Here is a 23,928-nt window from a genome sequence, read left to right on the forward strand (position 1 = left end):
GGAAAGAGAAACGCCTTTGCCTTGCTGTGAAGAGATGTGATGGGGAAAGGCACTGGGGTTGTCGGCCTGGCCCTGCAGCCAAAAGAAACCTCAGATGATCATAACATGCAGATGGGCCAAACCTGCGGGTGCAAAGCACCAGCACCAGGCTGCTGGGTTGCAGCGGATGAAGCCAGATAAGTCTGGCTTGCGTGGAAAGGGAGCTCCGCCAACAGGCTCTGCCTATCACACCGACTCTCCAGGCATTTCCAGGCACCGAGAGGATGCTGCTGTGCCAAGCAGAGCCTACTTCCACGGTGACATCTGCAAAAGTGGGCACTGTCAAGCCTTGGGATTTGTTCATGTTGATGCCTGTTGGGAGCTAAACTTTTATGATACTGTGCACTGTACGTGGCAGTTAGGTATGCTGTGTGTTTAGTCCTGAAAAAGCTGAAAACAGAAACGCCAGCTGTTTTCAATAGCATCAGTCCTCCATCTTTAGAAAATCACCCAATGTTTCATGTTATTTATTTATATAATCCCCACGTCTGCTCGGGTCAGTCTGTGTTCCCCATCTCACTCCAGTGCACTGATGTGTCTTCATGTGAAGCGTGTCCACCCACACTGACAGCAGGTAGCGATGGAGCTGCTGAAACTTGCATATGAACAGGATCTGAAAATGGTGCTAGTCTAAACATCCTGCATGGACAACCCTAAATTTAAACAGATTTAAAACCCAAGAAATTCCATGTACTTTCAGAGCTCTGACTGTACTAAATGTTGGATTTAGCTAGAATTGCTGGAGTGAAGGGACTTAGACTTCTACGTGTGCGATCTCACCCTATAATTTCCTGCGAGTGGGGCTAGTTGATACAACAGCAGTCTTTCATCTTAGTTTAATCCACTTTTGACTCCCACATGCAATTCTTTTTTTTACATTTAGCAGTTACAAGCATCCATCAAACCAGGACATTGCCCCTGAGGCTAGCTTTTTGTAGGTTGGCTTCTGGGGCTTTTTCATAGCTTTCATGTTCTCTTAGCATGTAACAGTGAGGTGATTTGGGGAATTTAGTCCTTTTTTAGTATGAGTAAAATTCTGTTCTTTTGCTTTTGCAGTTGAAAAGCACGATCCAAAAGATGAAAAGGAAGATAGTGATAATAGTGACATCTCATTAAAAATAGCCTCAGTTTTGCCTGGACTTCGTTATGCCTTACAAAAAGCCACTAATTCTTCATGGAGGGACACAGTCAGTACCAGCATATGTATCAAACAGCACTTCCAGGAATACACGAAGCTTCATCAAAATCCACAGCCTACCTCTGGCCAAACCAGCGAAGTTCCCCTTTCTTCTCTCCCCTCACCAACTGAGGGTGAATGTACTAATCCCTTCAAAAAATGCTCAGAGCTGTCCTTCTCCCAGCTGCAGCGTTATTTCTCCGATCCCAGCAGCTATACTCTGGAAATGTCAGCTGCCTTAGGATGTTTGACTGGTGCTGTTCAGTCTCTTTGCTGCGATTCAGAGGCTGATTGTAAAGTGGACTTCTCTTCAGCTGTACCACCAGACCCTATTCCTCCCAACACAGCAGCAGAAAGAAAAGTCAAAAGTGAAAACCCAAAGCCCACTGTGGAGCTGGACCAGAGTGGTGAAGTGCCCACAAAAGACGTCAACTCGGCTAGCAAGCTGTGGGTGCAGCAGAGCAGGAGGAAATCCAGCCGAGCCGTTGTGACCAGCACCAGGAAGAAATGGTCACCCCTCAAAATGCAGATGCATCCTATGGGGGACAGCGGCAGGAACAGGAAAGCAACCAAGAAGAAGAAAATCAACATCTCGTTCTCATTTCCTAAAAAGCCAGGGCTCACATCCAGTTCCAACGAGCCCATGCTTAAATTAGCCAATTTGCAGTTTCCACACAGAAGGAAAAGAGGTAAGTGCTATATAAATGGGAGTGACTTTCTTTGGCTTCTCCAGGGTATCCAACTGGGATACTCAGGGCTTGCTAGGAGCCAAGTCCCTTGCCATCCCCCCCAGTGCCCAAAGCAAGCAGACACCTCCTGAGAGCATCCAAATAGGTCTGTGGCGATGTCTTTACAGTCTCTTGCAGTCTCTTGTTCAACCTGGGAAGGAGCCCAGGGCTATGACAGGGGATTTCAGTGAACGTGCCTGAAATCCGGTGCAGCAGTCCATGCTGTTACCTTCCTTTGCTTACGGGTGACTGCACAGGGACACCAGCCAGGTTGTGGTCATTGCATCCCTTGTCCACGGGCTGTCTGGCTCAGACAAGGAGCAGTTGCCCAAGCCGTGGTCATTACAGGCTGCCTAGATAACCAGCGACTCTACATGGTCACGTTGTGACTCCCTGAGAGTCAACTTTCTTGCTGTGGTCTTGAGGAAACAAGAAGTGTGAGACTGATCACACCCAGCTTTCTGTGCTGAAACCTGGTGTCTGGCCTGAGCCACTCATGCAAGGTGTCTTGATGGCATAAATTGTCCTCTGAAGGCTCCTGTCTCACTGCGGAGGATAGGCTAAGCCTGTCTTTTTGAGCCAGCTAGAGCCTACGCCTGATTTGTAGAGACACTCAAAGTGGGTTGAGATGAATCCCAACCTTGATGATGAAACATGGCTGAAAATATCCAAAGGATCCACCTGCCTGCAAAGGCAGTGTCATACTTGGTGACCTCCCCTGGCATTTACACACATCACAGGTAGCGGCAACAGACTGGAAATGGGCTGTTGTGCAGCACAGGGGGTGGCACAGCATCTGCCCACTGTGGGCTGAAGTCAGCTCTCATTCATAGTGCATCAAGCTCTGTCCTGGGGCATGTTTCTTGGGGCCTGGGTGGCATTGCTGATGGATCTGGGAGAGGTTCTTGGGTGGTTCTTGGAGAGGTAAATAGGTACCCTCAGGGTACAAGTGTGCCAAGCAGGAATTAGAGTGACTTATCCCCAGAGAACACATGTTCTAGGTCAGGAAAGCAGGCTTTTAATGAGCTTAAGAAGTGATTCTTAATTTTTAATAACTGCTTACTGATCACTCATATCAGTAACAAACCCATTTGTAAGATCAGATTCATAAATCAAGTCATTGAAGCCTACTCTGCTGCCAATCACTTCTAAAGTAGTCCTTCCACATTCCTTAACTGCTTATTTTGCAATTACTCCTTTTTTAATCTGAATATGCCTCAAACCAAAAGAAATGCCCTCCCTTTTCCCTGTCCCAGGTGCAGAGGTCCTGTCTGCAGAATTTGTGCACAAAGCACAGTCTGAACCTGTTCAGAAGGAAACCTCAGCTCCCGATGATCCCGGCTTGGAAACAAAGAGAGCAAAGACACTGAAGAACCCAGGCATGAAAAAGGTTCCTGTTGGTGAGACTGTCATGAAGCCAGTGAAAAGTAAGATGCTAAAAGGTGTGGCTAACAGCCCATCAGACCCTCAAGCCAAAAAGCAAGCAGAAAGTGGTAAGAGTTCTGCTCCCTGTGGAAATCTTTCTTTTAAAAGCCAAGCCATCAAACATCACGGTCAGGTCACAACCAGATGATAGTTAACAGCACGTTTGGCAGCAGCCAGAGGGCCTTCCAACATTTAATCCTGAGGGTCTGGATTGGGGTCTGAGTGCTGCTGCTCCACAGCCTGCAGGCTCACAGTTGTGCATAGTAGCGTAAAACATGGAGGCGACCATGAAAATCACAGTTACAGGATGTATGAACCACACAGATTCTCTTCTGAGTCCTTTCCTAAGCCTTCAGTTTGCATCCTTGGCAAACTGCTGCGATAGTTTAAAAAAGCCTGATTTTTTTAACTGCTGAGCTCTGAAACCGTGCTGAGGCAGCTCATGGACAGAGCATTATAACCTCTGCTCGTTAGCCAGGGTCTGCCTAGATTTTTAGTCCATTACGTTGTAAATCTGGTCATTTTAAAAAGAGTAGAATTGTCACAGAGTTCAGACAGATTGTGGCAGATTTAAGAGGCAGTGTGGACAGGCCCTGAGCGTAGCGTTTGCAGGTGCTGGCTGGGAGTCTTCTGTTACACTGAGAACCAGTATTTCGGTGCCAAAATAAATGGTGGAACAGGAGAGTCATTTTCTGTTAATTTGTCGTGTTTTCTCACACTCGTGCTTTGATGTCCTTTTCCAGATCTGTCTCTGGTCTTTCTTTTTCCCCTTCATGGGGGAGGTGGAGGCTTTGAAGACTGGTTTAGCCACCTCAGCCCAGTTTATCCATTCTTCTTGGTCTTTTTTTGCCACGTGTTCCTGAAACGTGGCACTTTCTTCAGCATGTGTGTATCAAACACCGCCCCTTGTTGCCCCTGTCACGTGAGGGTTCCTGGAGTGGACCCGGCCAGTGTTCTCTCAAGGGCAGGGTGTCAGATGGGTCCTGCTGAAAATGCTGAATGCCAGGATCTGCCAAAAAATGCAAAATAAGAGAGTTTAGTAGTAAGAAATGCTAAGTTTATGTGTCTTACTATGCAGTTCTCAAGGAAATGAAATGTAACATGTTGGACTTTAGCACAGATGTGATTTAACATGGCGTTTTTTTGAAGAGAGATTTTTGTGCTGGTTTTTAGTAGCAGGCATTAACCTTGTTTAATGACTTCATACTGTTTTTATGAATATGGGCCTTGAGCCATGGTGAGGGGCATTTTTTTAACGCTGACAATTGAATTAACACTGATTTGCTGTGATCTGGCTGCCTTTGGGAGCCCCTGGGTTTCTGCGTGTGCTCTGAGTCACAGCTCAGGGGCAGGTTATGCTCTTGAGAGGATGTTCAGTGAGAAGCACGAGGGCAGGGTGGGTTTTAAAGGGTTTTGTTTTGTAACTGTGTGTCGTGGGTTAGCCCCAGCCATCAACTCAGTACCATGCATCCACTCACTCACTCCTCCCACGCCTGGTGGGATGGGGAGGAAAATTGAAAGAAAGAGGTAAAACTTGTGGGCTGGGATAAAGACAGCTTAATAGAACAGCAAAGAGGAGATATATAATAATAATATTGATAAAAGAATATACAAAGCGAGCAATACAGAGTGCAGTTGCTCACCACCCAGAACCAGATGCCCAGCCCGTTCCCCGAGCGGTGATCCCTGTCCCCCACCAGCCAACTCGCCCAGTTACATACAGGGTGTGACCTCAGATGGTATCGAATATCCTTTTGGCTAGTTTGGGTCAGCTGTCCTGGCTGTACCCACTCCCAGCTTCCTGTGAAAATTAACTCTATCCCAGCTGAAAACAGGACATTATCACCCCTTATTCTATACCATCTACGTCATGCCCAGATCCTACATTTTCCAGTCAGTCACCACTACTTTTCCTGGCATACAGATATCATTCCCCTCGTCTATGGGCCGTCCCTTTAAAATGCCCATTGATTTCATTTAATCCATGACTTTTGGGCTCCACCTCCACTGTCATAACAGTCTTTCATGGCAGGAGAGATGGTGTGTGGTGTTGGATTGTTGCATGCTGCATCTGAAGCTCGCGGCTGGTGTATCTGGTGCGGCACATGGCCATGGTCTGTAGGTTGAAGGTGTCGATCTCGAGGAAGCTGGTGGGCAGCAGTTGCTGATGCCAGTTCTGGTTCCATCACCGCTGCACTTTGCTCAGTTTCATCACTCCAGTAATACAGATGGGGTTTGCCCCTTTAGAGCTTGATGGCATTAGGGTTCACTGTGCATCGGTGTCTACCAGAGCCCTATACTCCTATAGGTCCGACATACCAGGCCATCGAATCCACGCAATCCAATCTACCTGGTTGTCCCTTTCCTCCACCTGGCTGGAGGCAGGGCCCCTCTAGTCCTGGCTAATAGCATTCATTATTCACTGCTTGTAAATACAAGTCAGAAGTCCCTTCATTAAAATCAGAAGTAAGGTCAACCCTTCTACTCTGTCTGGGGAACTGCCCACTGGAAACTGGAGCAACAGTTTTCCTGGAAGAACCCCCTTCTGTGATTGTTTTTTCATTGCAGCTCACGTACCTGTGTCTCTAGGGTCAAGGTAAGGTCCTCTCTGTGGTCCCACAGGTGAAACCACAGGGTGGCCTGTGGTGTGTACCCTCTATATACTTTCTCTTGAGCAGAAGAATGCTTACTCCTAATGGTTGAGATACTGGTCTGTACAGGTAGTGGGAAGGGCCTATCCTCTTTGAGTTACTGGCACTCCAGGAACAGCTTTTCAAACAGGTTTTCAGACTCTTCAGACAGTTTCTCCACAGCCGAGATGCAGGCCCACAGGGAGGAAGAAAGATTTTCTTCTTGTTGCTGGAGTTGGCCAGCCAATTCATCCACCGTTGGTCCCTCTTTGTCTTCCCAGGCTAGTACTGCCAATGAGTTGGCATACAATGATGGTGCACTCCGTACAAACATCCGCCACATGGGTTGTGTGCATGGACTTCATCTGGATCTGTGGGTAACTACTCGTTATCCGGATCATTATAAATCACTTCCAGCACAGCTAACTCCCTCAGGTACCGGATACCTCTCTCCATGGTGGTCCACTTGCTTAGGTGACATATAACATCTTCCTTGAAGGGATACCTTTCCCTCACGCCTGACAGGAGTCGCCTCCAGAGGCTGAAGGCTTGTGTCCCTTTTCCAATTGCCTTGTCAGTGCCCCCTTCCTTAGAGAGGGATGCCGGCTGCTTGGCTTCCCTACCCTCTAATTCCAGGCTACCAGCCCCATTATCCCAGCATTGGAGCAGCCAGGTGAGATGGCTGAAATCTTTCTGCATATCTTGCTGCTCACTCAGGGGTGGGGATCGGGTGATTACCTCCGGTTCTACCTCTTCCTCCTCTTCTCGTGATGGCCCTAACTTCATCATCCTTTGCTAAATGAGCTGACTTGTGTGTCCATTTCTTCTCCTGTATAAGGACGACTGATGCTGGCGTGGGTTGGTTCTTGGGTTCAGCTGCAGTGTCTGTTGCAGGGGTTGGAGTAGCCACAGTGCCTGTCGGGTTGTTTTCCCTCTCTTTTCTCTGAGGGTGCTGCCTAATACTGAGCAGTGTTTGGTAGATACTGGCCAGGGCCCAGCACAGTGCAGTAAGTTTAGCCTCTTTGGAATAGCCACAGCATTTTTTTTTTTTCAAACATTCTCTCACTCTATCAGGGTCCTGTAGTTGTTCAGGAGTGAAGTTTCAGACTGTCGGAGGTGAGACGTTCTCTAGATACCTGCCCATATTCTCCCACATGCTGTGCCACCTATGACTATCCAGCCTCGAGGCAGCTCTGGGTGATGTTCTTAAATAATTGTTTAACCCTAAAAAAGATCTGAAATGCATTCAGGAGACGTAGCAATAGGAACATGCTGGTTTGAACATCCCAAGGATATTCAAAATTCTCAAGGGCTGTTGTAACTAGTCGGAAGGGGAAGGGGAAGGGGAAAGGATGTCCCCCTTCTCCCCCTTCTCCCCCTTCTCCCCCTTCCCCCCTTCTCCCCCATAGATAGGTTCTCCGAGGAGGAAAGGTAAAGAGTGTAATTATTAATAGTTTCCGCTAGGTGGCTCCGGAAGTGTGGAGATGATGGCAAAGCTGAGTACAAATACCAGATTAGTCTCACAATCGGTGTTACACAGTACAGCCGAACGATAACCTTGATCCAGAGTTGATAATCATCACAACAGGGAGCAAGTAAGGTGTTACACAACTGTCATGCTTTCAGCTGGGATGGAGTTAATTTTTCTTCCTAGCAGCTGGTGGAAAGCTATGTTTTGGATTTTGGATGGGAATAGTGTGGTAGCGCACTGGTGGGTTTGATTCTTGCTAAGCAATCAAGGCCTTTTCTGCTCCTCATACTGCCCCACCAGCGAGTAGACTGGGGGATCACAAGAAGTTGGGAGGAGACACAAGCGGGACAGCTGACCCCAACTGACCAAAGAAATATTCCATGCCGTATGACATCATGCTTAGTATATAAAGCTGGGGGAAGAAGAAGGAAAGGGGAGACGTTTGGAGTTATGGCATTTGTCTTCCCAAGTAACTGTTACACGTGGTGGAGCCCTGCTTTCCTGCAGATGGCTGAACATGGCCTGTCCGTGGAAAGCAGGGAATGAATTCCTTGTTTTGCTTTGCTCGTGTGCACAGCTTTTGCTCTACCTATTAAACTGCCTTTAGGTCAACCCACGAGTTTTTCCTCACATATACTCATCTGATTCTCCCCCCCACTCACAACTGGTGGGAGTGAGCAAGCGGCTGCGTGGTCCTAGCTGCTGGTTGGGGTTAAACCACAATAACAACACAGCTTGGATAACAAGCACAACAACTCTGAGAGCAAATAAATCAACATTGTGACCAGCAACTATTAAACTGATATAATGAATACTTAAAACAAATTTGTTTTAACGTAGTCTGGTCAGATCTGTCGTTATCTGAACGCTTTGAGCGCCACGTTGCATGCCAAAAAGGACTGTCATGGTTTAACCCAGCAGGCAGCCAAACACCACACAGCCGCTTGCTCAATCCCCTCACACTGGCATGGGGGAGATAATCAGGAAAAAAAAGGTACAATTTGTGGGTTGACATAAAAAAAAGTTTAATAGGACAGTGAAGGAAGAGAAAATATTAACAATGATAATGATGAAAGAATATACAAAACAAGTGATGCACAATGCATTTGCTCACCATGCGCTGGCCAATGCCCAGCCCATTCCCAAGCAGTGATTTCACCCCCCACAGTCAACTCTCCCAGTTTATATACTGACCATGACAGCATATGGTATGGAATACCCCTTTGGCCAGTTTGGGTCAACTGTCCTGGCTGTGCTCCCTCTCAGCTTCTTGTGTACCTCCTCACTGGCACAGCATGGGAAGCTGAAAAGTCCTTGACTTAGTATAAGCATTACTTAGCAACAACTAAAGACATCAGTGTGTTATCAACATTATTCTCATACCAAATCCAAAACACAGCACTATACCAGCTACTAGGAAGAAAATTAACTTTATCCCAGCCAAAACCGAGAGAGAGAGACACTTTTTTCCTGCAAAGTCTGCTTTGAACCCCTTCTTGGGGCAGAGTTCTGTGGCCTTCGTTCATTCTCTGACTTTGTTTTTCTCATGCAGAGTGGAAGGAACCATTCACTGTCCTCCCGAGCGAAGTTTCTTCCCAACACCGCAGAGCGGATAGCCAAACCAGTGAGATTTACCCAGTCAGGGCTGCTGATCTTGGTTTCAATCTGAAGGGGAATGACTACGAGTCCCACGCCTTGAACTTGCTGGCTGATCTGGCTCTGGGTTCTTGTATTCCATTTATCCCCATGGACAGCGGGATGATCGCTGTGTCCTGCAGCCCCTCCAGTGACCCTGCAAAGGAGCAGCAGAGTCATCGCAAGCACAAATCCTTGCGAGTTGCTTCTGACCACGAATATCACAGGGTAGACAAGCTTGCAAAGGGAGCCACCTCTCCTAGCAAAGCACCGCTGAACCAGAAGCTTCCTCTTGCTGAAAAAATAGACTTAAATGACTTGGCCTCTGTTCCCAGGGACAAAAGCCCTGGGATTCTCAGCAAGAAGAACAGTGCGAGCCTCAGCCCTGCAAAACCCCAGGCATTGCCTCCAAGAGAGACTCAAGAAGCTGTCAAGGTGAACAAGCACTCCTTCATCTCTGCCGAGCACTCATATGCCTCGCAGATGCCTGAGCACTCGAAGAAACACATGTATCCCAGAGGTGCCCCCTACCCTGGACCAGCACTCTCCAGAAATGGAACGAGGAACGCCCGAGCAGGACCCCTGGTTGGGAAAGTCCTGCCTTTCCGCCACCAGCAGAACAGCACCCACCCACAGCGGCCCTTCGAGGCTGTGACGATGAGGCGCAGGAGCAGCCTGCTCTCCCCGAGGCTGAAGGAGGACTTCGCCAAGTCCCACACAGTGAACATCTGTGGCGAGTCCATGAAGGTGACGTGCCATTGGGAGGCAGAGTATCTCTTCAATTTGGACAGCAGGTACACCAATGATGCCCTGGAGAAAACAGTCATCCGCGCCCTGCACGGGTAAGTCAGTCTGGAAGGCCATCTGCAGGGGACATCTCTTGCTGGACAGCTGGAGAGCTTTTGGAAGGGGATTCCTTTGCTCTTCTTTTGTTTTGCTTTGCATGATAAGTGCCTTTTCCCCCGTAATGCCCAGTTTTGATGTCCCTCTGCTTTCCCTGAGGAGAAGGACTTGGTGGCTGAATAATTGGATGAGCCAGCAATGTGTGCTGGCAGCCCAGAAAGCCAACTGCATCCTGGGCTGCATCCCCAGCAGCGTGGCCAGCAGGGCGAGGGAGGGGATTGTGCCCCTCTGCTGCACTCTGGGGAGACCCCCCTGCAGTGCTGCCTCCAGCTCGGGGGATCCCAACAGCAGAAGGACATGGAGCTGTTGGAGCAGGTCCAGAGGAGGCCGTCTAAGATGCTCTGAGGGCTGGAGCCCCTCTGCTGGGAGGACAGATTGAGAGAGTTGGTGGGGTTCAGCCTGGAGAAGAGAAGGCTTCGGGGAGACCTTTGAGCCCCTTCCAGTGCCTAAAGGGGCTCCAGGAGAGCTGGGGAGGGACTCTTGATCAGGGAGGGGAGCGATGGGACAAGGGGGGAATGGTTTTTAACTGAAAGGGGGTAGGTTTGGTTTGGACATAAGGAAGATGTGTTTTATGCCAAGGGTGGTGAGACACTGGCACAGGTTGCCCAGAGAAGTTGTGGATGCCCCATCATTGGAAGTGATCAAAGTCAGGTTGGACGGGGCTTTGGGCAACCTGATCTAGTGGAAGATGTCACTGGCATCTTCCCCCATGGTGTGGGAGGTGGAGTAGATGGTCTCTAAAGGTCCCTCCTAACCCAAACCATCCTATGATTCCTGTGTCTCTGCAGCTAGAATTGGTACCTGGAGCCATGAAAGCAAGTTCTCCTTTGCAGCTATGAGTTTCCCTTTTTTTCATCAAGCTGGAAACTGCATCAAGTGATCTGTGGCTGCAGCTGGGCATTTGCAACTCCCCTGCACTGGGGCTTAGTACCGTGGGGGACCAGGAGATGAGTTACCTTGTGCTAATCAACTGGAGGGAGAATGAAGATGTTTCAGGCTGTGTTTGCTTTTCCTTCCAGGCCCTGGGACCCTGATCTGCCTGACGATGTGGAAGAGATGAAGCTCATACTTCATATGTGGGTGGCTCTCTTCTACAGCAAACCCAGCAAACTCCTGAGTAGCACGAGGAAGGTGGTGGAGCACAGCAACCCTGAGAAGTACGTCTCAATAAATAGCACTGGGGACTTTCTTGAGCTGAGTGATGACGGTGAGGACTGGTTTGGGTTGGAGACATGCCCTGCAGACTCTCGGTCAGACCCTGACCAGACACCCAGCAGCTCTCTGGATCGCAGCACACGTTGCCAGGGACCTTTCCGCCTAGAGGAAAGCCCTGCAGACTCTCAGACTGATGCTGATGGGACTCCTGGTGTTGTCGATAGTATGGTATCATCTTCTTCAGGGGACTTTTCCTGTGGGGAGGAGGAGCCTTCCTCCACAAGCTGTCCTGAGAGCCTTTCCCTCGCTGAACATGCTGATGAGAGCATGGCTGTGAAAGACGGGCAGCCGGCAGTCGTTCCTGAGGAGCATGTGCATGACATCTCGGCCATCACTGTGGTAAGAGCCTGGGGTTTGGGAGATGCGAATTTACAGGGCACACCAAGCATTTTGCACTTGTAGGAGTAGGATCTTCTGAGAGGAGTGGAGCAGGTGTGCTTGTGGACTCTTAGAGGCAGGTAGTGGGGGGTCCCCAAAGCAGGACAGAGAAACGTCCCCCAGCATTTATCTGCCCCAAGTGACTGCCACACAGACATGCTTAGAGTCACTGTAAAGAAGCTTTCAGGCCTCAGTCCGGGTTTGGATATCCTCTTGGACTGAGCTGGCATCCCCGGGCTCTGCTATGAACCATATCTGTCCCTGTCCATGGGAGCAGGGCCTCAACATGAACGCTCTCCAAGGGGGAGGAATCCCAAAAAAATAGAGCAATTAAAGTCTGGAGCTCGGTGTCTGTTCCTGGTTTCAGCTGTGAGCTGTGTGAGCTTGGACCAGGTCTCAGACCTGCACTTAACTAGGGACGAAAGGAACCACAAACACCCCAGACTGGGACTCAAAAACCCGCCTGTCTCCTGTGGGCAGCTGCATTTGCTCACCCATGGTTGCAGCAGCCCAGATGTGTCAGGGGACACGGCACAGCTTTTCCTCTGCTGGTTTGGGAGAGCTGAGCTGTGCTGGCTTGGAGAGGTTTCCCCCACGATGGCAGTGCAGTGCTTTGCAACGTTTCCCTTACCCCATTCCGAGTAGGGTTTTTAAAATTAGTTTTTACAGTTTCTATGGTCTGCAGATGGTCAGGAGTGGAGGTACTTGGGTAAATATAAAATGTGGGTGTCTGCCGATACTTTCAAGCCTGAATTCTTGAACTGAAATAATTCCTTTAAAACTTCCGCCCTGAACAAACATGCAGCTGCCATAAGGCTGCAACTGTTTTGCATGAAGGAAAAAATATCCCAGTGTTTTTTACCACCTGGGTTTAGTGCTGTGGAGCAGGCAGAAGTGTTTTGGGAGGAAATGTGGGATCACTGTCCATAGTGTCCATATAGCTTGCTCGGATGGATAAATTCAGTGGAGGTAAGAGGATGGTGCTGCATACGTTACCTCTGGGCACGAGCTGATGGCCCCTGCACACTTTGGCCAACTTTTAAGCCATTTCATGGTGTAAAGAAGGTAGAAAGTTTCAAAACCTTTCCCTGGCTGTCTGTGGGACTCTGCTTGCTGGCTGCAGTGGAGATGGTAGTGGCTCACACAGGGTAAGGATTCAACCTGGGCTTGTTTTAGAGACAAACTCAAACTAATCTCCCCAGTTGCTGTTGGGATGGTTGCACTCACAATGTCTGAGCATTTAAAGTATCCATATCCTCCTGCACGGGAGTCTTAGCTCCTGCATTTGCCTCCCTTGAAGATTAAACTCTGAATTGTGTTGTTTCAGGAGGAACCACCCAAGGAGGGACTGCTGGACGCTGCAATCACCCCCGGCCCTTCCGATGAGCTTGGTGATGTCGGCAAGCCCCCCACTGCACTGAGCAGGGAAAACCTATGCAACCGAGCCCTGAATTCCAGTACAGCCGCCTGGAGCGAGGCATCGAGTGCGCTGCATGGATGTGGAGATCAGCAAGAGAGTAGATGGGCAGCAGGATCAGGGGGTGGCCCCGGCCCTCCTGAGGACAGGGAGAGCGTGGCAGACGCTGGACATTGTATGGAGGTTGAGGACAGCAGCTGGGCCACCAGTGATGGACTGCAACGTACCTGTGATTCGATGCCCTTAGAAGCGCATCCCAGAAGTGCAAAGCCTGACGGAGCCAGTGGGGAACGGAGGGAATCACAAGACCCCTTCAGACATCCAGAAAAACAGGAGGAAGAGGCAGAGGAGGGAAAAAAAGAGAAAGAGGACTCTGAGCATGAAAGCACACTCCTGGGGCCTGTTGATTTAGGATTTTCTGAAAACGGCGATGCCAACATGGAGCATGAACACAGTGAGCAGAAGCCAGTGAATTCAGCGTGTCCAAACGACTTTGGCATTCGTGGAGAGGACCCTGTGCCCAGCCCTGCTGCCTCAGCATCCTCCTGCGCAGGCAGGTCAATGCCAGTGCTGTCAGATGGGACTGGGACTGAGACTGGCCCTCAGGCGCTTCCTGGTGAGATTGCACCAAGCCTGGACACACTGCAAGAGCCGTGGGAGGCTCTGGCCACCCCAGATGCAGAGACAAATGGTGTTGCTTTGGCACACACAGCCAGTCCAGATCATATGGGGTCACCCCGTGACAGCGGGTTGATGCCGCCGTTACCATCTGATCCGAGCCTTGTCTGTGGGGCACAGCCAGACAGCATTACAGGAAACTTGGGACCTGCTGGAGAGACACTTGGGGACGGCTTGGAGCAGAAAGACAAGGATCGTGCGCCCTCTGCAGAAAGGTGGGTGCCTGCTGGGAGCAAAGCTGCAGGCACAGCTGGCCTCGAGTCACCGTGCAGCCAGGGACTGTCACTAACCTTGTCCCCTGACTCCAGCTCTGTCTGCATGACATCTCTTGATGGAGCAACAGAGCCAGGGGCAGCTCCAGAGGACCAGGAGGCCATGGCAGGCATCCAGTCTCCATCGCAGAGCGGCCTGGGAGGGAGCAGCTGCCTTTCCCAAAGGTGTGGAGGCAATGTTTATGCTGACCTCACTTCACTGAGCGCTGGTGAATCAAACCAAGAAGGGAACAAGGTTTTGGTGGAAGAACAGCATAGCAGCCCTTCTGCCAACCAAACAGATGTGCTGGATGAGTCCTTGGGGGCAGGTGATGGCCAGAGCTTTGCCTTTGACTGTACAGCCTTAGCACGTGGCTCTGAAGCTGGGGAGAGCGATGATGTGTGCCTCAGTGCAGAGAAGTCCCCCAGGAGTGACAAAACAAACACGGCGCTGGTGGCTAATGTACTGCAGGAGCCAGAGACCTCTCTTCATCACCTCCTGGAATCAGAGCCCTCCTCCTTGGTGAGGGGGGGGATGTCTGCCATGAAGGAGCAGCCCAGGCAGCAGCAGCCCTCCCCAAACGGACTGTCCCCACCTGCCCACACAGGCTCGGCTCCTGCTTCTGCCCCCCAGCAGCACCCTCTCCTCCATGGTGGTGACACAAACACCCCCAACTACTCGTTAGAGCGAAGTGAGCCGGGGCCAGTCCTGTGCCAACATGGGAAACCCTATGAGCAAGTATGTGCTGCAGAGATGAGTGTGGCTGCTGAGAGCCCGGATGGCTTCTTAAAACCCAGATGTGCAGAAGAGGTGAAAAAAGACACAGGTCTGTGCTATGCAGAGCCAGCAGAGAGCTCCCCTGCAGATGTGCTTGTGCCAGGTAGCCCGAGATCGATGCCTCCTTCTCCTCCGCGCAACCACAAGGCAGGTCTGCACAGCACTGAGCCGGACTCGGTCATTGGTGTGCACCCTGAGACGTGCTCCCCCAGCGCGAGTCTGGCTCCAGGTGGTGCTCCAAGGTCCTGCTGCATGGGACAGCTGCCACCAGGCGCCTGCTGCAGGTGTGCCAGCCCTGGGGACCAAGCATCAGGCATGGTAGGGAGCCATGAGAAGGAACCCATCCTGCATGAGGATTCAGAAGGAGAAAGCAGCATCCCTCTTGCCAGTCCTGTATCGTTTTCAGCAGGGGAGTTGCATATGCCACTCTATGAGCCCCAGTCTGTGTGCAACCAGGGCAGACACAAGGCTGAAGGATCTGATGCATTTGCTGATCTGCACCATGCCAGCATGGAGGTGCGAGAGGGAGAAATCCCTACTCTCCCCTTCCCAATGTTGCCATTATGTGCATGCAGAGGAATCACTGGAGAGAGCCTCGAGCTTAGTGACACTGAGGATATTTCAGACCTGCTCCTGAGGGCAAAGCAGCTCCCCAGCAGAGACAGACATGTGGGCTTAACCTCTGAAGATCTGTTTGAGTTTTTCTCTGGCGACTCAGACCAGGAATATTCTGGGGTGACTTCACAGTCCCTGCTTACAGCCACAGGTTCCTACAGCACGAGACCTGTAGGTGCTGCAGGCACACGGACTAACTGCGACTCCTCCTCCATGAGCTCGGTGCACACAGAGGGGTGCAGTGAGGACTGGGGCTCACTGGGCACAGAGGAGAGCTGCTCATGGGCTGAGCGTGGCTGGTCGATTGGCCTGGGGGAAGCCAGCAGCAGGCACGTTCCACCATACGTCAATATTAGGGACAGCCAGGGGATCACCAAGGACTACCAGAACTTTGTAGTCACCAAAAACTGGCAGGAGAGAATGGGAAATTTGCAGCCTTCAAAGAGGCGCAGCCACTGTGCGGGGCAGTCTCATTTATTAAGGTCACTGATGGGGACTTGGAGGGATTTTGAGGAAATCACCCAGCACACTGTGGACATGGAGTGTCTCCGTTTCCGTTATAAGCTAAAACAAATCCTAAGGAATAGGAAACCACCCTTTTCTACCTCCAAGAGCATCTTTCCAAAAGACTTTTCCCCCCAGGTGATGTCTGAGACATTGCCTGTGCAAGAAGCTCCTGTCCCACCCTTCCCTCGGAGCAGGAGCCCTTTGCAGGTGACGATCCTGCCCTCCAACACGTGGCCGAGCAGGCTCGGCTGGCACCAGCAGAGCGGCTGGCGTGGGGACCCTTGTACCCCATGGCAGGACACCCTCTGTGACGAGAGGAGCAGGGCCAGATCCCGAACCATGAGCCAGGGCCGCGCAGCTCCTTTCCACCTCAGCAAGCTCAAATACGATAATAAGCTAAAGGACTCGCGGGGGGACATCGCCGTCATCCTCAATGAGTACGCTGAGTTCAACAGGGTGATGCTGAGCAGGACTGATACAGGGAGTGAGGGTGGAGGGCCAGTCCCAGTGCCCAGGGAGGCCACGAGTGAGCAGATGTGCACATCCCTCCCAGGGAGAACGGCTGCCTTCAAGGAGATGATTGCGGACCTGTGTAGCTCACTGCATTTCCACCTGCGCAGCATGGCCAAGGAAGCCTGCAGCCACGCCGGCATGTTCTACTTGGTGGAGACGGGCAAGGACCCTTTCTTTGCAAGAGTGAAGGTAACAGCCAGTCCTGCCGGCCTGGACGGGGACGGGTGGCCCTGGGGTGAGAGCTGAGGGCAGCAGGAGCAGGCGCAGGGCAAGCTTGCTCAACCCGGCAGGGATGGCATTTGGTTCCCTTAAGTCAGGAGCTGCCTCTGCCATTTTATCTCGGCTCCCACTGCTAGAAATTAGAGTCATAGAATCATTTAGGTTGGAAAAGACCATTAAGATCATCAAGTCCAACCGTAAACCTAGCACTGCCAAGTCCACCATGTCCCTAAGTGCCACATTTGCATGTCATTTAAATACCTCCAGGGATGGTGACTCAACCCCTTCCCTGGGCAGCCTGATCCAATGATTGACAATCCTTTCCGTGAAGAAATTTTTCCTAATATCCAATCTAAACCTCCCCTGGCACGACTTGAGGCCATTTCCTCTTGTCCTATCGCTTGACCATCCCCTGGGCCAAAACAGATCACGATTCATGCAGGAGCAGCCCAAACTCAGCTCCTGCAAAGTGGCTTTTGCTTGAGCTCCCATTAAAGGGTTGAGAACTTGGGGAAGGTAATTGCATGGGAAGATTTGCTGCTCCAAAATAGCAAGGACGCCCCATGCATGATGAGATGAGATGAGATGCTCAAGGTGGTTTTCTGAAAGGTTTTTGCCAACTAAAGTAAATGACTGCTTCTTCCCCCTCTGGCTGGAGCCCCAGCCTGGTGTACAGTGCCCTTGACACCAGGGTGCCTGGCTGGGGTTGCTGTATCGTTCCTCTCTCCTTGTCCCTAGACACGTGTGTGCCCGGAGCACATCACCGCTGCTATGAAGACAGTCTCCATACAAAACTTCTTACGCGATTTCTGTTTCAGACCTTGCTGAAGAAAGATGGCCGCGTGGAGATCGAACCTCTGAGCTTCTGCGAAGCGAAACGCCCGGACGCCAACAGGCTGCTTGTCGTCATCAGGAACGAAGACATTTCCTCGCACATCCACAACGTAAGGCCTAAGTCCGTCCTTTTTTTTCTACCAGCACCATTTTTGAATATCGGGATCCATTTTAAACATTTTAGATTTTACACTATGTGTAGCTGTAGATTTAATTGTCAGTATCTTCAGATGCACTGTTCTCTCCACTGAAAGAACAGTGCTTCATGAAGAGCTGTTATAAACATGTATTTCAAAAAGATGAAGCCTGTCAGTTCTGCTTTTCTTCTGTCTCCGTTTTTGATCGTTGAGTAACATCACTTGGAATAGCCCAGCTCAAAGGAGTCAGACTGGGCTTATCATAGAATCATAGAATGGTTTAGGTTGGAAGGGACTTTGAAGATGACCTGGTTCCAACCCCCCTGCCCTGGGCAGGGACACCTCCCACCAGCCCAGGTTGCTCCAAGCCCCGTCCAACCTGGCCTTGAACACCTCCAGGGATGGGACAGCCACAGCTCCACTGGGCAGCCTGTGCCAGGGGCTCACTGCCATCAAAATGAAAAATTTCTTCCTAATATTTAATCTAAATCTCCTCTCTTCGAGTTTGAAGCCATTCCCCCTCGTCCTATCACTACATGCCCTAGTAAAAAGTCCTTCCCCAGCTCTCCTGTAGGCCCCCTTTAGGTACTGGAAGGCCGCAATAAGGTCTCCCCAGAGCCTTCTCTTCAGGCTGAAACTTATCTCTGTTATCTTCTGTAACGGAGCAGTTCAGCCAGGCTTTGGCTTGTGGACTCCAGTGAATATTGCAGCAGACTGACCTGCCTGTAACTCCCTGTCCACAGCTTGGTGGTTGGGTGATGGAGACACGAGCGTTGGGGTGATGCAGAAGAGGGTGGGGTGGGTTCCACAGGTCTCCAGGAGCGGGCGTGAGTTGCAGAGAGGTGCAAATGCTGTTGAAACTCAGCTGCGTGTGCAAAAACATCTCTGCCTTGAGCAGGTCCCGTGCTTGCTGAAGCTAAAACACTGTCCGGATGTGGTGTTTGCCGGAGTGGACAGCCCTGAAGATGTAGCAGGTCGCACATACCAGGAGCTGTTTCATACCGGTGGCTTCGTGGTGTCAGACAATGAGGTGTTGGAAACGGTAACGCTGGGTGAGTCTCGCTGCGGCCTCTTGCTTGGGTGCAGACGCAGTGTTGGCTCCCGGCTTTGTCCGCTGGTTTGCTGACACCTTCCAAAAACTTGCCATTGGCATCCTCAGCTCCTGCTTTAATGGGGGCAATTCTTTCTCTTTATTTGCCATCTGAGACCATGTCTGGATAATGGGTCCAGGTCAGGGCTCCCCAAAACATCTAAGTACAGCAGGGGCCACCAAGACAATGAGGGGCTGGAGCTGGGGCTGTACAAGGACATTCAGCCTGGACAAGGGAGGGCAAAGCGGAGACCTTGCTGTTCTCTTTGGGTCACTAATGGGAAGGGGCAGAGAAAACAGAGCCACACAGCTCCTGGAGAATGATGCGCAGTGATGGGTCAAGAGGTGACAGCGGCAATCTGCCCTTACCTTTTTTAGATATTAGGGGGAAAAAGTCACAGGATGTTCAAACAGGAGGATGGAAGCCCAGTTTCACAGCCCAGGTTGCGAGTCTCCATCCTTGGAGATATTCAAACCCCACCTAGACAAAGCCCTGGGCAACCTCAGGTGGCCCAACTGAGCAGGGGTTGGGCCAGAGTCCCCCAGGCACCCCTTGGTTACCCTCTGGCTCTTGCTGTCCCCCCAGGCCAACTGAAAGAGGTGGTGAAGGTGCTGGAGAAGCTGAACAGAAGCGGGAGATGGAAGTGGCTCCTTCACTACAAGGAGAGCAAGAAGCTCAGAGAAGACATCAGGTAACAGCTCTGCAGTGGCAGCTCCCTTGTCCCTGCTGTCCTCCCCACTGCAGCGAGGTCGTACCCACTGTGGTGGGGTGTGGTGTCCTTTTTTACACTCAGTGCAGGGCCACAGGGTGACTTAGGTGCCTCTGGTTGGGTTGTGGCTTCTTACAAGATGAATTTGAAGATTTTTGTTTAAATAAGAACTTTTCTTATCAGTGAGAGAGAGCACATGCCTCAAGTCTGGAATTGCCGTAGGTCAGCATTTGCTTGCTAGCAAGTAAAGTGCAAGTAAAGATTTTTTGTTATACCTATATGAGATGGAGCAGCAGGACATGGGAACTGGAGAGGATCAGATGGCCCCAAACGTGTGTTGCACGTGATCCTGGATGAGGCAGAGCTCTGGCAGCTGCTTCGTGCACCCCGCTGTATCTCCATAAGGCAGTTTTCCCCTCTCTTTGGCAGAGACACCCTCTGTGAGTGTTAAAACCTGCAAGGGACTTGGGGAAAGGCACAAATTTCATTTGAGGAGCTGCACGCTCTTGAAAGCTGCCTCTGCAGACTAAGCTCCCTTCCCACCAGCTCATCCCAGCTCCTGCACACACACCCACCCTGGCAGCGCGGGGGACCTTCCTGGGACTCTCTCCACCCCACCGTCTCTTTGCTGTTTCTCTTTCTGTCCCATCATGTGTGGGATTTGGGTGTGCGATGAGGAGCTCTGAGTTTGTAGCGTTGAGAGGAACCAGGGTGTCATGGGACACGCGCAAAATCAAACCCTGGTGGGAAAAGCAGAACTTCTCCTGTTGCTATTTGCTATTTATTTTCAGTTATTTGCAACAACATGTATTTAAGTGATGCAATTTGAAAAAGAGAAGTAAGACGGTGAATGCTATCCATTGAAATGTCCTGCTTTTGTCCCATTTGAACTCAGAGAGGGATGTTTTTATCAGGTGGGCTGCCTTTGTTAGTGTCAGACCACAGGCCAGAAAGGACAGCTTTCTAGTAACAACATGCGAACAAAGAGGAAACTGGTCTGTTCTGTCTGAGCAGAAAATGCTACAAATTGGGAGAATCTCGGATCCTCTCCACGCTCAGCCTTTACGGCGATAGCACAAAGCAGAAGACCTGGTTTTCAGTCCTCGAGCAGTGAGGTGTCACGGAAGCTTGGGGTCAGGTATTTCATGGTAGTCTGTGTGATGAGGACTCGGCTGCATCAGTGGATGCCGCTGTGCAGTGAGTGTTTTCCTTGTGCTCCGTCACTGGCACTCGTGTAGCAGCTCTTCACTCCATTGTGGTGGGATCACGAGCCGTGGTCTGTCGGAGCTGCTTGGAGCAAGGGGTCATTTTGTTTTCCTGCTTGCACACGTGATCCGTACGGTGACGCTTGCTCCTAACATCTCCATTTAGTGCAGGGTAACAAGTGTAAAAGCACCCACGAGGCTGGAAGAAACACACATGGGGCAAGGCAGGTTCCGTCATACCTGCTCATTTCCTGGGAGGAGAGAGAGAGGGGTGAAGCCCCTCACTACTTCACCTCGTCCCTCTCCCGGCAGGGTGGACGCCAACACCCGCAAGAAGCACTTGATCCTCAAATCGTGCCAAGGAGCTGATCTCATCGAGGTGCTGCACTACCACGCCTGCGACTCCGGGTCGTCCCCCAAATCCGAGTACATCAACTGCTTGTTGAACCTGCAGGTTCAGCACGTCAGCGCCAGGTTCGCTGTGTATCTCACAGGTGAGGACGGGCTCCAGGCGCTGCCCTGTGCTGCTGCCCTCAACCCCAATGAGCACCGTCTTAAATTGGCCTGGGAGGTGGTGGAGGAGGGACAAAAAACCCACCCCATTTTGGTCCCATTTCTGTTAGAATCACTTATTTGAGGTGTGGGTAAGGTACGAGCTGATTCAGTGCAAGCCAGTGTGGTAAAAGACAAAGTGAACAGATTTTTGGAGCGCTGCTACATTCTGGCAATTTTTCGAGCCTGCGGATGGCTTTACGTCACGCTCTAATTCTGGCCTTGCTGGGCTGAGGCTGTTTGCAAAGCGGTGCCATTAATCTGCTCACATTTGCAAAACAGAATAACTGCAGTGGGATTCGAGGATGTTTTCTGTAGGTTTCAGAACAAGCTGGTTTGCTTGTTTGAATTACGGTGCCACTCCTTCCATTGCAGAAAAGCCCAGCGTCAGCAGGGAGGTCCTTGAAAGCAAAGGAATCCTCGTGGCCGACATCAACACCTTCCTTGGGACGGTGCAGAAAGCTGCTGCCCCGTTTAGAAGAAGCTACTGGTAAGGGGGGGAGCTCGGGATCGGTCCTTTCTCCCCCAAAAAGTCTGGGAGCAGCTCCACAGCAGAGCAGGGACCTTCCCCAGGGACTGGCTGAAGGATCTGCTGCGGCTTTCGTGAGACTTAGGGCTGACTCCTGAAGCTGTAACCGAGATGGCCTGTGCTCGGCAGAGACACACTCAGCACCACCGGCAACGGGAAACGCACCAGTGCTTGCCCTGGGGAAGCTCTGCGAGACATCGATGCTGAGGGAAGCAGAGCAATAACCTGTGTCACATCTCATGTGTTGCAGGTGATGAAGTGAAACGGCAGCACGGCTTCTCCTCCTCGGGCCCTGCAGCGCTGGTTTGGGCATCCCAGTCCTCTGCAGGACAGCCCCGACATCCCGGTGGGTTTCGGGTGCTGCACACAGGAGAGGTGGTGGGGGAAGGTTGGCTCTAGTTCTGTATATAGAAATTATTTAAAGATGGCTAATGCAAATCCTCATGGGGATTTATTCCCTGCCATCGAGTTGCATATAGGACAGATGGTTATTTTAACATTACACAGTTTTAAATTATTGGAGTGTTTTCAGGTGATTAGTGCAGCTGACATTGGAAGAAATAGGAAAATAGGTTAAAAAAAAAACCCCAAAACATTTACTTGAAGGTTAGGAGGGATACGAATCCACGGTAATAAATGCATTGTCCACATGGCTGTTGCTGTACATACTGTACACAAGATGCATGTGTTAGCCACTGGGGTGGGTGTACATTGTTGTAAATGGGTGTTAATGACCATCGCCCGAGTGCGGGTGAGCCTGCGACAGTCCACTCTACACTACCTTTCAAGTCACCCCTGTTGCCTCTTGGTACCGTTTCACTGCTGGGACTCGAGTGTGTTTCAGCATGTGGAAGTCTTGTAAATAGCCAGACAACAGGCTGCAGGAACAAAAAGCTGTTATTTATGGTGGCTCGGACAAACATGCGCCGGGAAGAAAATGCCACAATTAAGACCCTTGTAAGATATCTTACCTATGGATGTAGAGGACAGGGTTGTCCTCTTTTGTTGTTTTTTTTTTTTTTTAATAAAAGAATGCAAGAACGTTATGTACAGGATGACTTTTGTATAGAGTTTGATTAATAAAAACTAAATTTCACACACTGCTGCTCTCTGGAGAGGGGTTCCTGCTCGGCACCCAGCCTCTCCCATCAGCAGGAGAAGAGGATGGCAGCTTTCCCAGCTCACACATAGATCAGAAGTCAGCTTTGTTCTGCAGTACCCCCCAACTTTGAAGCCCACACTAGGAGGAAAGGGTGAGAAAGACTGCTTGACTCTAACAGTGGTGGGCTCGTGGAGACTCGGGACTGCAGGATCAGCACCCTCCTCCTCCAGAGGAAGGAATAACCAGGTTACAGCAGAGAGGGCTAACAGTAGCATGAAGGAGCCCATTTTCCACATGCATTAGATCTATCTTGCCTTTGAAAAGGCTCATCTTGTTGCCATTGAGCACTGAAGCAGCTCAAGAGAGGAAGCACAAGGCAAGGGAGAACTTGCCCAGCCACGGCTACACACCCCGCACCAGCAGCACGGGCCACCGGGCTCCCAGCGGCTTAAAATGGAAAGGTGGTTCCCTGAACCAGTTCCCCAGGAGAGGAAGTGCCGAAAGCCCCTAAACCCAGGGAGAGAGGAAGGAGAAGGGCAGCTGCAGCCAGGCTTAGCGCAGCATCAGTTGGTGAACGAGATATGGTCAAAGACCCAGTTCCTCTTCAGCAGCAGCATGAGAGCGGCACAGCCATGGCTGAAGGGAAGGCTGAATCCTGTACCAGCGATCCTACCTGCCCGAGCACTGCAGCCAAGAAAGCTGTTCCAAGGCGTTTTCTCGTTTTTCCTGGCCCTGCCGCTCGCCGTACACCTGCTGCCCAAGAGCAGCATTGCTTCAGGCTGCAAAATCCGAGCCAGGGGATCAGTCAGGCTCACTCTGAAGAGGAGCAGCTCTTATTCAGAGAGATGAATGCCCTGTAGAGGAGCCACAAGAGCAAGAATTATTTACTACTGCTTCGAGCAAGTGCCGTTTTTGGATGCAGGCACTAGGGGGTGCCTGCAGGGAGCGAGCAGGCTTGCGCCTACCCACAGCTGCAGTGACAGGCCTTGTGCTGTGGCATCTTCTTCCCTGCCAAAAGCAGCCCCGAGAGCAGCTGGGACCGGGAAGCCCAACCAAGGGAAGCCTGTTTTCTAGTAGGAAATGCTCTGCACTGCTCACATTTCAACCCTGGTGGGCAGAGATCCAAGGGATCTCGGAAAGGAGATGCTGCTCGTACAACTGAAGTGAATCAGACCAGAGCACAGGACTGG

At 51.0% G+C, this 23,928-nt stretch overlaps 1 protein-coding gene across 1 annotated transcript in view; it reads left to right on the top strand.

Annotated features, from left to right (window-relative positions):
• The window catches only part of FAM208B (family with sequence similarity 208, member B), a 29,620-nt gene extending 8,019 nt beyond the window's left edge, over positions 1-21,601 (top strand). Inside the window, exons 8-18 of the mRNA XM_009883026.1 lie at positions 1,350-1,905; positions 3,201-3,371; positions 9,023-9,947; positions 11,028-11,562; positions 12,929-13,001; positions 15,492-16,549; positions 17,398-17,523; positions 18,449-18,602; positions 19,227-19,332; positions 20,868-21,049; positions 21,483-21,601. Coding sequence (XP_009881328.1) covers positions 1,350-1,905; positions 3,201-3,371; positions 9,023-9,947; positions 11,028-11,562; positions 12,929-13,001; positions 15,492-16,549; positions 17,398-17,523; positions 18,449-18,602; positions 19,227-19,332; positions 20,868-21,049; positions 21,483-21,601 — 4,005 coding nt within the window. The remainder of the gene's footprint in view (positions 1-1,349; positions 1,906-3,200; positions 3,372-9,022; positions 9,948-11,027; positions 11,563-12,928; positions 13,002-15,491; positions 16,550-17,397; positions 17,524-18,448; positions 18,603-19,226; positions 19,333-20,867; positions 21,050-21,482) is intronic.
• The last annotated feature ends 2,327 nt before the right edge of the window (positions 21,602-23,928 follow it).

Source organism: Charadrius vociferus, unplaced genomic scaffold, assembly GCF_000708025.1.
Source record: "Charadrius vociferus isolate BGI_N301 unplaced genomic scaffold, ASM70802v2 scaffold32, whole genome shotgun sequence".
In the NCBI taxonomy this organism is placed as follows: Eukaryota; Metazoa; Chordata; class Aves; order Charadriiformes; family Charadriidae; genus Charadrius; species Charadrius vociferus.